Source organism: Xenopus laevis, chromosome 1L, assembly GCF_017654675.1.
Source record: "Xenopus laevis strain J_2021 chromosome 1L, Xenopus_laevis_v10.1, whole genome shotgun sequence".
Lineage (NCBI taxonomy): Eukaryota > Metazoa > Chordata > Amphibia > Anura > Pipidae > Xenopus > Xenopus laevis.
Genome location: NC_054371.1, coordinates 110,902,401 through 110,914,706, shown reverse-complemented (window position 1 = coordinate 110,914,706; position 12,306 = coordinate 110,902,401). Strand labels below are relative to the sequence as shown.

The 12,306-nt window shown below is 39.5% G+C and overlaps 1 protein-coding gene across 4 annotated transcripts in view; it reads left to right on the top strand.

The window, feature by feature from the left end:
- Window positions 1-12,306, top strand: part of ranbp3.L (RAN binding protein 3 L homeolog) — a 42,464-nt gene that overhangs the window by 20,966 nt on the left and 9,192 nt on the right. For 3 of the 4 annotated variants that reach the window (NM_001091916.1, XM_041580004.1, XM_041580005.1), the window contains 6 exon segments: window positions 873-938; window positions 4,498-4,590; window positions 5,997-6,112; window positions 6,622-6,741; window positions 7,400-7,491; window positions 8,029-8,107. In NM_001091916.1, coding sequence (NP_001085385.1) covers window positions 873-938; window positions 4,498-4,590; window positions 5,997-6,112; window positions 6,622-6,741; window positions 7,400-7,491; window positions 8,029-8,107 — 566 coding nt within the window. 4 annotated transcript variants of the gene reach the window in all.

The following is a 12,306-nucleotide window of genomic DNA, read 5'->3' as shown; positions in this document are numbered from 1 at the left end:
TTCTGCCTTTTTCAGCAGGATTCGAAAATAGGTAGAAACCATGTTTGGAAAAGGAAAAATACTAGGTTTTGGGGCATCATTAATAAAATATTTTGTCTCAAAACTTGCAGACCTGAAAATAGGATTGGCTTTATTACTGTTAAAAACAATGCAAATAAATTAGGGATGCACCGAATCCAAGATTCGGTTAGGGATTCAGCCTTTTTCAGCAGGTTTCGGATTTGGCTAAATCCTTCCCCCCCTGGCCAAACCAAATCCTAATTTGCATATTTGCAATCGCGTGACTTTTTGGTCACAAAATGAGGAAGTAAAAAATATTTTCTCCTTCCTACCCCAAATGGCATATCGACATTTCGGCCAAATCTTTCGCAAAGGGTTCGGCCGAATCCAAAATAGTGGATTCAGTGCATCCCTAACCTAGTCTCTACTATTTTATCGACCAGGTCCAAGCTGATTTTAGTAATTTCCTGTTTGTGATGCATTGCATAATTATGTTTGTGTAATTACACAAACATCATGATTGCAGGGCACCACTAATACTGATGTACACTAATTCTAAGGTACCCACATAATGATGCAGTGACGCAAACTTTTGTAAATTCCTGGCACCATCTTAAAAACGCAGTGTATTTCAACGACTTATGCTTATTGCATTTGCAATCCATACTCACAAAAAGTTGGCATACCTCGCCTTAAGTTCTGCTAAATTTGTAAATTACAAGGCAACTCCACTATTAGCACAAAATGCAAAGGCATGCTAAACCGTAAAGATAAACGTAAACTTTAATTATCTTTGCTTTTCTAGTTCTTCAACGAATAATTTGCATTTTTTGGTCAAATCTATATATAGCTTTTCTTTCTTTGCCTTTCAGAGGAGAAATGCAGTGGATTCAGGTTAAAACCCCCCACCCTTATTCATGGACAAGCACCTAGTGCAGGTATGGCTAGCTTTTCTTCTCAGTCAGTGACCTAAAGTTGGTATATCTATTTTTTCCTGGTGAGTCCAGTCACATTATTAAAAACCTTACTGTAAAGCCATTATTGCATATTTCTATGCAAGGGTACACCAACTGTATATACACCTCTCATTCAGTTTATGAGCGATGCTGGTGATCATTACAGTAGGTTTTTGTGTTCGGGTAAAATTGCATCATATATTTAGTTGTTTCTGAGCAAAAACAGATGAGATCACAGATTGGTTAAGGTTAGCAAAAAAATCTGTACTCATCTTGTGACTTTCAGAAGGGCTGAATAAAGTAAAGGTTGAGGATAGACTGTGCTTATCGCACCTAGTGCAGTTTTTTTTTTACAGCATCACTTGTTGCTAGAAGCTCCTTTCTCTCATTTCACTGCAAAAGGTATTTTTATTGACCTATTCTACAACTCAGGGGCAGATATTACAAAAAGGCCTTACTAGCATCTGTTATCGGTTTTCTGTTGAAAAGAACGTGAAGTTTTGAGAGAGGCTGGTTTGATGGACAGTTCTCCCTTAAGGTAATGGCACATGGGACACTCACATTTATGAGAAATCGAACTTCCCCCAATGGATGACAAATTACTGCATGTAAAATATTTAAATCATCCTATCGATGGTTATTCCAGCAGGTCCCAATGGTAAGGTTTTTTTCCCATTGCTTTGTCACACTTGCGAGAGACTTTCCTACAAACCAAGGGGCACCCTGTGCGCCATTAGCCTTATGGAAATACAGCCATTTATATCTCTTCTTGCATCATCCGCCCGATAGATTGTCGGTAGGTGTATTCTCTTTTAAATAAGGATAATTGTATGCATATGGTTTTTGTTTAATGAAAAAAAAAAAATCCATTATTTTTGGATTAAAACTTTCTGCTGTACTATTTGGATGCTTTTGTGTCTGATTGTGGATTTGAATTTAAAAGAGAGAAATGGGAAGATGACTTCTGCCACAAATAAGGAGATTTAAAATGAACTTTTCTCATTAACAATGATTTATGTTCTGTTCATTTTTTTTTGTCACAGTGAGCACTAGCATGTGTTGTTTGGTGGGTGCATTGTGAAGCTTGTGATTTCAATTTAAAGGGATACTGTCATGGGAAAACATGTTTTTTCCAAAATGCATCAGTTAATAGTGCTGCTCCAGCAGAGTTCTGCACTGAAATCCATTTTGCAAATGAGCAAACATTTTTTAATATTCAATTTTGAAATCTGACATGGGGCTAGACATATTGTCAGTTTCCCAGCTGCCCCAGTGATGTGACTTGTGCCTGCACTTGAGGATGGAACTACTTTCTGGCAAGCTGTTATTTCTCCTACTTAATGTAACTAAATCCGTCTCAGTGGGACTTGGCTTTTACTGTTGAGTGTTGTTCTTAGATCTACCAGGGAGCTGTTATCTTGTGTTAGGGAGCTGTCCTCTCGTTACCTTCCCATTGTTCTGTTGTTAGGCTGCTGGGGGTGAAAGGGAGGGGGTGATATCATGCCAATTTGCACTACAGCAGTAAAGAGTGATTGAATTTAATCAGAGCACAAGTCACATGACTGGGAGCAGCTGGGAAATTGGCAATATGTCTAGCCCCATGTCAGATTTCAAAATTGAATATAAAAAAATCTGTTTGCTCTTTTGAGAAATGGATTTCAGTGCAGAATTCTGCTGGAGCAGCACTATTAACTGATGCGTTTTGAAAAAAACATGTTTTCCCATGACGATATCCCTTTAACTAATTTATACATATTTATGGTTAATCCCTGTGGGTGGAATTTATAATAGTGATGTAGCAGCAACTGTCTGAGTGTATTCTGATGCTTTTTCAGTAGTTAAGCCAGTGCACGTTGACACTGAATCGGTGCTAATGCAACGCTATATATTCTGGGGGCAGTCATGGCAGCTACTTCACTCCAGTTGCATGAAGCTTTTAATATAAAGGAAGCAATGGCACACAATGCCTGTGTGCCTTGACTTATCCAGTATGTTTCTAATAGATTGTGTACTGGGGGGGGGTTATTCTGTACCAATGTATATTTGTTGGCATGCGTACTGCATTGTAATTTTATATATTTCCTAGTTTATTTTGCAATTCTTTATGATATGATTATGATATTTTTACATTTTGTGTGTTATCACTAGATTTCAATGAGGACACTTGGGTTTCTTGTTTTCTTTAGGGGCAATTTTTTGACATTTAGGGGCAATTTTTTGACATTTACTAAGGGTCAAATATCGAGGGTTAATCAACCCTCGAATTTGACCCTCGAGGTAAAATCCTTCGACTTTGAATATCGAAGTCGAAGGATTTACCGCAGATCCTACGATCGAACCAAATGATGAAATCCTTCGAATCGAACGATTCAAAGGATTTTAATCCATTGATTGAAGGATTTTCCTTCGATCAAAAAAACCTAATGGGTAAGGTCCCCATAGGCTAACATTGTACCTCGGTAGGCTTAAACTACCGAAGAATGTAGTCGAAGATTTTTTTTTAAAGAGACAGTACTTCGACTATCGATTGGTCGAATAGTCAAACGATTTTTAGTTCGAATCAAAGTCGTAGTCGAAGGCCGTAGTAGCCTATTCGATGGTCGAAGTACCCAAAAAAAAAAAATGTCCGAAATTTGAAGTTTTTTTTTTTACTTCGAAACCTTCACTCAAGCTTAGTAAATGGGCCTCTCAGGGTGGGTAATATCTTATGTATTGCATTTTGTGTGTGTGTGTATGGATTGACTGGCCATAATGTTTTTTTCTTTTTCTTCTCTATTAACATGTTTCAGGTACCCCCTCTTCTTAAGTAATAATTTTACACACAATAATTTTACACACATTTAAATTCGCTACCAGGTACGGTACATATCATCCAGAAACCTTGGGACCTTGGATTTTCCAGATAAAGGGTGTTTTGTATAGAAGGATGGTCTGCAACCCATTTCACTATGTGTTTTGTGCAAATTTTAAAAAAAATGAGATAACGGATGGAAACAAATAATTACAGATTGTGTACTAAACTGAAAAATGTAATTGCTGCAAAGCTATTGAAAGGAAACTTTCATGTTAAATGTAGCATTCTATAGTAAGACTTTGCAGATGCCAAAATGCTAAGTTGGGCAAAAGATTGTATATTACATGCAGGATGTTTCCACTAATAAACTACAATACTCATAAGTAAACTGTCAAATGAGGTTTCAAGGACCTCAAACTTCAGAAAATTAATAATTCTTTTTCACAAATAGGTCTCAAGTAAACCATACATATTGAATAGTGACCTACCATTCTCTCTTCCAGGCACTTAAGTTCTAATTGTATACTCTTATCAGTGGTGACAAGGTCTCTAAAAAGAAAGCTTGATTTTTTGTAAACAGATATACCAATAGATTGCTTTCAGAACCACCTTTTGTACTTATTGGAGTATGCATTATATCATCCTTCAAAGTGAAGTGGGTTATGTTCTTTTGTCTTTTTAAATGTATTAATTTGGAACTACATGCAGTGGAGGAAAAAGGTGCATTGCTTTATTTCCTTTTTAAAGGTCTTCCAAGCCAGAAGCCTAAGGAGCAGCAGCGCAGTGTTCTGCGCCCAGCAGTATTACAAGCTCCACAGCAGAAGACTTTCTCGGCACCTGGTAAATAATAAAAAATAAAATATCTAGTCATAATTTTTTTTGTGTGTTCTGGTACTTGTATAACCTCTGTCACACACTGTAGAAATGTCTGCATGTTCCGTTACATCAGTCTCTCTCCCCCCCCCCCGCCAGTGGAGCTTACAGTTTAAGGTTTCTAACACATTCACACAGTAGGCAGTACTGTATTTACAGTTTGTGCTGCCCTAGGCAATTTTGATTGATGACTACCGCTAACCATCAGGTTTTAAAATTGTTTTTGTTATGAACCTACAATCAGCTTATCATATTTTCAGTACGGAAATTGTAAAGCAAAGATTTGCAGCAATATTTTTAGGAAACACCCCAATAAACCACTCTCCATTTTTCAGATACACCCTCAGGAAATATATACATGAACACAGTGGCAATTTCATGTTTAAATACCCCCAGAACTCCTAGCATGATGGAACAGAGGCAATTTCATGTATACCCCCAAGAACTAGCAGGGTGACACAGTGGCAACTCCATGTATAAATGCCACATAACTCATACTCTTAATTCTTTGGAGTTTTATTTATCATTGGCTGAGCTTTCAAAGTAGCAATTTCCTTTTAATATATAACATGCCTTATGGAAACAGTAGTATTTCAGCAGTGACATAGTTTATTATAGTTTATTGGATTAACAGAAAATATGCATCATAACATTTAGACAGGTGCATAAATTTGGGCACCCTAACAGAGATATTACATTAATACTTAGTTGAGCCTCCTTTTGCAAATGTTACAGCCTCTATACGCCTCCTATAGCTTTTGATGAGTGTCAGGATTCTGGATGGTGGTATTTTTGACCATTTAAGTCCTCCCTCCCTCTTAACAAATTTAGTTGGACTTCACTGCCCTCTCTCTAGCTCATTGTATGTATGCATGCATGTGACAGAACATTACCATCTTCAGAGAGTTCCATCCCAGTGCAGGCAGCACAACCCATCATTTGTTGTGTGTCATTGCCCTAACAATCACTTGCTTTTGATGACAAAATTGGGAAATTTTAGGCACAGTCTTACTTAATACTAACCTTCTTTTCAGGATATAATTTCCAGTATAAATTTGGCAGTCTTTCCAATAAATGACCCAATAAATTGGTGAGCAATTCTTTATTGACCAAACACCAAGGCTATAAACTCAAGTAGGGTTTGTGTGCCTCCGTACTCCTATCAGCTGATCCTTACTCCTATCAGCTGATTATTTTTGCATAATCATAAGAGCATACAGTTTTTAGAAGGTGGAGAATTGTTATGACCTCATTATATTGCTGTGATGTTTCATATATATCTTAATAAATTGCTACTTTCGACAAGTATTGTATTAGGACCACCCCATTATTATAAAAAAAAATTGTAGCCACATATTCTATTTCTCTTGTAGGCTTCAGTAGTGGAACAAATGGCATCAGTCTCTCCTCTGAGTCCTCCGCTTCCTATCCAGATGCTTCAGCAGTAAACCCATCCATACATCAGATAAACGCTGATGGTGATAGAAAAGTAGGTAAAACAAGTCTTATACTGTCCAGATTGTGTATACAAAATATAAACTTTTAACTTCAGAACACCTTCAATCTATTTCTTTGCTAATGCTCTGGTGATTTAGCATGTGGGTAATAATGGCAATATTTTAACTTGCTCTTGTGAGCTTCTTTGACATAGATATTGACAGAACTCCCATATTCGGGTCATCAACCTTTCGACTCTCAAAACTGGACACCACTGTGAAGGTCTACAGATGGATTCATTTATTTCAAGTTGTGGTGCTGTATAACATATAAGTAACCACGTTAGTTCTAGATACCTTAAGATCTCTCTTTCCAGTTTCCCCTCTGAAGCAATGTTTTAACTGCAACTTTAGTAATACATTAATCTTTGAATATAAATTCTTTTTAACCAGTTAGTGAGAGCTTTGGCGAAGATCAAAGAATCGTTTTGTTTTTTGTAAGGTTTTATGCGTCAAAGAAATTGACACTTTATACATAGATTTTTTTTTTTTTATACTTCAGGACAGCAATGCTCAGACAGAGTCTTGTATTGTGAAAGATATTAGTGAAGATTTAGAACAGGGTGAGCAGAAGACGCAGCAATCCTTTGTCTTTGGGCAGAACCTGGAAGACCGAGTAAAAGTGAGTCATGTGATGTTTATGACCTATGTCATTTTTAAACTTTTTGTTTCCCCTTGACGTTTACAGTTATTGATGCTTGTCATGAAGATATCCTGTTTATGTTTGGGTCATATATGGACATTAAAGCTCATTGTTTTATTATTAAATTGGTTTGATGTTTTGAGAGGTGGCTTAGCGGTAAGAGTGTGTGTGTTGTACACATAGGCAGATTCCTTGCCTGTGTTACAGTATGCAAAAAAGTGGGGGTGCTGTAGCAGAATGGGGTTCATGAACTTTCTGCAAGGGCACAATTGCCCACTAATCTCTGCTTGGACAGCCCTAGGTTCACTATTTCTCGAATAAACAAATTAACCCCTTTTACTTTACACACTAGGGATTTTTTAAAAAATGTTATCAATATTTGGGTTAGTTCCAGTGGCTTGCGTAAAGAACCCCAGTCTATAAAGGGATTAAACAAATCATTTATTTTCACCCACACTGAAAATCTGAAAATCTATAAAATGTTTAAATTAACTTTTCACTAATATACTATTTAAAAATAGTTGTTTGCAAAATTCAGTAATGCAATATCTATAGTTATATTTTGAGCTAAAAATGCAGATATTATTATGTTATGTGATGGACACCTTGTTAGTAATGGCCTGTTCACCATTTGCAGCTTGAAGTACAAAATAATGATGAGAAAGTGGGATCCCAAGGTATGGATGCCCCAGCACAGACCAATTACTTTCTACAGTATATCGGCTCAAGGTGAGGTTATCAAATTATTTTTCTTGTTAAGTGGGGCATACACTATCTGCTCATTTTGTGTAGTTGCCAAATGTGAGGATGGTTACATGATTTGCCTAGCAAAGCACTCGGTCGATATCAGATGGAGAAGTTGGGGCCTCAACCAACCTCCTCAATAGATATTTTAGTCTGAAGGGCCCTGTATATGAGCAGTTTGGGCAGGAGTCAGCAGCTTTTATCACCCACGTATGGCCACATTAAATATCTTCTATAATGAAATAACTGCACATTTTATATTTGCTTATGTATCTGCCTGTAAAGTGTCTCATTCTTAATGTAGAGTTCAATCTGATTTTTAATTAGTACTGACTTTTTTTAGTCAGATCGCTTGAATGCATGAAAATCGTTGGATATGTTCTCTGTATTCTATTATATTGATCTAGACTTGAAGTGTTAAATGGGCTAGTAAAATAGACTCTCTAGTACCTGGTCTATACATTTTTATTCTTTTTGGCACCATGTTGCTGTTAGGTTTAACTGGGCCTTTTTTCTTTGTAGCCTAGAGAATTCCACACATAAAACTGAAGCAGCCACGAGCAAGTTTGTATTTGGGCAAAATATGATTGAGCGAGTTCTGGTATGTAATGTATACTTGTAAAATGTCCTAAGGCTGAGAAAGAGAACTTTAATTTAATATATTTGCTTTATTTTTGTCATTGTTCACTGAGGTGTATTACAGTTAGGTCCATAAATATTTGGAAAGACAACTTTTTTTTCTAATTTTGGTTCTGTACATTACCACAATGAATTTTAAATAAAACAACTCAGATGCATTTGAACTGCAGACTTTCATCTTTAATTCAGTGGGTTGAACAAAAAGATTGCATAAAAATGTGAGAAACGAAAGCCTTTTTAACACAATCACTTAATTTCAGGGGCTCAAAAGTAATTAGACAAATTAAAAAACTGGAAATAAAGTGTTCATTTCGAATACTTGGTTGAAAACACTTTGCTGACAATGACAGCCTGAAGTCTTGAACTCATGGACATCACCAGATTCTGGGTTTCCTCAGTTTTAATGTTCTGCCAGGCCTTTACTGCAGCGGCTTTCAGTTGCTGTTTGTTTGTGGGCCTTTCTGTCCAAAGTTTAGTCTTCAACAAGTGAAATTCATGCTCAATTGGCTTCAGATCCGGTGACTGACTTGGCCATTCAAGTATATTCCACTCCTTTGCTTTAATAAACTCCTGGGTTGCTTTGGCTGTATGTTTTGGGTCATTGTCCATCTGTATTATGATTGTATTATTTGAGCACTTCTGAATACCTCAGAATTCATTCTGCTGCTTCTGTCCTGTGTCACATCATGGATAAACACTAGTGTCCAGTGCCACTGGCAGCCATGCATGGTCAAGCCTTCACACTGCCTCCGCCGTTTTACAGATGATGTGGTATTCTTTGGATCATGAGCTGTTCCACGCCTTCTCCATACTTTTTTCTTGCCATCATTCTGGTAGAGGTTGATCTTGGTTTCATCTGTCCAAAGAATGTATTTACAGAACTGTGCTGGCTTTTTTAGATGTTTTTAAGCAAAGTCCAATCTAGCCTTTCTATTCTTGATGCTTATGAGTGGCTTTCACCTTTCAGTGCGCCCTCTGTATTTATTTTCATGCAGTCCTCTTTCTATGGTAGACTTGGATTTTGTTACGCCTACCTCCTTGAAAGTGGTGTTCACTTGTTTGGCTGTTGTGAAGGGGTTCACCATGGAAATTATTCTGCGATCATCCACCACTGTTGTCTTTCATGGATGTCCAGGTCTTTTTGCGTTGCTGAGTTCACCAGTGCTTGCTTTCTTTCTCAGGATGTACCAAACTGTAGATTTTGCCACTCCTAATTTTGTAGCAATTTCTCAGATGTTTTTTTTCTGTTTTTGCAGCTAAAGGATGGCTTGTTTCATCTGCATGGAGAGCTCCTTTGGCCGCATGTTGTCTGTTCACAGCAAAACCTTCCACATACAAGCCCCCCCCCCCTCAAATCAACTCCAGGGCTTTTATCTACTTCATTAATAGAATAGGAATTGCCCACACCTGCCTTTTAGTCAATTGTCAATTAAAGCTGATAGTCTGCAGTTCAACTGCATCTGAATTTTCATTTAAAATGTATTATGTACAGAATCAAAATTAGAAAAAAAATGTATGTCCAAATATTTATGGACCTAACTGTATTTCTATTGTTTGTATGCAGAATTATTTATCAAGCTTGGTAGAGTTAAAAAAAAAAACATGAAGGTTGCTGACACTGGAGCAGTGCAAATGTGATTAATGAAGTTTCATGGTTTATATTGTCATGACTATATATAGAAAGCTTTGCATTAGTTCCCGTTATAATGCTACAGTGTGCAGTGTAATTTTTGACAATTTTTATGCTGTTTAATTTGTTGTAGAAATTTGGGTTAGGCAACCACAGGAGCTACTGTTACAGGAGTTAATTCTAGTCATTTTAATTTTATTTCATCTATTTATTTTATCGTCTTGACTTGAAGATGGACTGGACATCTACACCGAGTAGATTGTGCCAGCTGTCCATCTTCCATCAAGGAATTGTCACCGGGGTCTCTCAAGTGCAGGGGGTTCTCCAATGCACAGAACACCCAGTCTGACTTCCTTCCCCTCTTGTTTCACTAGGGGGAGACTTTACTGGTTGGTAGATGGGAGCAGAAGAGAGCCACTAATCAGTTGAGTGGCTGACTCCAGTTTTTGCCTGCTCCAAGTCTGCACTGCTGCTGAGGGCGGCGCAACCGGGAGACCGGGTTTGCACAGGGGAGCTGCACAAGGCGCCGGGACAGGCACCCTTACCAAGTTGCACTACCGGTACAGCCAGGGGATAGGCTCATTCAATTTTGTGTCATCTAGCGGTGTCCAGGATGCCGTTTTTCACCAGGTTTCTTGTGACACGCAACCCAGAAGTGCGTGTTCTGATGTACGCAACATCTCCTCGCGCCCTCCTCTTCAGCCAGACGGGTGCCTCTCCCTCGCTACTCTGCACAAGCAGTACTGGTACAGCAGCAGCACAGTAATTGAAGCACAGACTCCACACCAGAGGGCTGGGCTGCCCCAGATCAAGCTCAAGAGCATTCTGGCAAGTGGGACTTAGCTTACCCTCCTGCCCCTTTTCACGTGGGCCCAATAGAGTACCTCAGGGGAGGCCATTATAGACACGAAAGCTCTGGTGACCACTTTTTTTCCAGGGCAGATTTTTCTGTATCCGTTTAATTTTCAGCTTGTGCCAAATGCTGCAAACTTTTGCCATCCGGCCACAAGGAACCTTGTGCAAGCCACCTGAGCCTGTTTTGGAAACCCCAGGACCCAGTCCTCGGGTAAGACAAGCCTTCCATGCGGAAAATCCAGCCCAGGTCAGAGACCCCACCCACACCACAGGGACCACAATCCCCTCCAGATTTGGCGTCTCAACTGCCTTGCGGCACCTTTGCCCAGTCTTGGCCTCAGCCTGGGTGAGTAGAGCTGTCCAGTAATGGTCAGACTCCCTACGCCGAGCAATCGTTTCAGGGGCCCTTCGTCAGGAGCTCTCTCTGTTGCCAGTACAGATCAAGGAGACTAACTACTTATGCAAGGCATCGCTCAACGCATCACAAGTGATCAGCAGAAATTCAGCCCTATCGGTGGCCACCTGTCGCTCTATCTGGATGTAACTTTGGACAGCGGATCTCTCTTCCAAGAAGTCTCTGACTTCAATACCCTTCAAGGCAAAGCTTCTCTTTGCACCTGATATGGACAAGATCATAAGCCAAGCCACCAGAGATAAGAGCACTCTGCTGCCCCAACTGAAGGCACGTTCATCCTTCCCCTCGTGTCTTCACCAAGATCATATCTGTAGCCACTGCTCTTATTCATACCTCAGGGGTATCTATAGCCCCATACCTGGACAATCTACTATTCGAAATACCGAACTTCACAAGGGCCCAGCCTAGCAGGTCACCATGGACAGACTGTAAGAGTTAGGCTCGTATATCAACCTAGACAAGTCCTCTCTGATTCTGAGTCAATCGATGGTATTCCTATGAATGCTCTTCTATACACAGACACAAACTCTCTCTCCCCCTAGACGAGGTTCACCATTTATGAACCCTGTTACGGGCCCTTCTATCAAAGCCAACTCACACAGTCAAGATATGCATAAAGGTCTTGGGAGTCATGGTCTCAACCATAGAGGCAGTACCCTTTGCACAACATAATCTCAGGGAGCTGCAATGGAATATTCTTTCAGCCTGGAAACACAAATCCTTGCTTCAGGAAACTCATCTATCACACAAGACGCGAGCATCTCGTATATAAACCACCAAGCAGCACAAGAAGCAGGAAAGTGCTAAACAAGGTCGGATTTATCCTTTGATGGGCAGAGACTCGCCAGTCCCAACTAACTAACTGCAATCTATGTACTGGGACTCCTGAACTGGGAAGCAGATTTCCTCAGCAGACATTTTTTTGGACCCCAGGCGAGTGGTCTCTAAATGAGGAAATATTCCACCAGATTACTCAAAGATGGGGGATACGGGAGGTGGATCTCATGGCAACTTGCCAGGGGCCCACTTGCCTTGTTAGAAGACGCTCTGACTTCCCCTTGGAACTTCCAACTTGCATACGTATTTCCCCCTCTTCACCTCCTTCCCAGAACAATCTGGGAGCTCATCCTCATAGCTCCCAGATGGCGTCACCGCACCTGTTTTTGGACCTAATCAACCTCTTGGTAGAGTGACCATGGACCCTACCTCTCACACCAGACCTTTTTTCACGGGGTCCAATACGACATCCATGCCAAGCCAA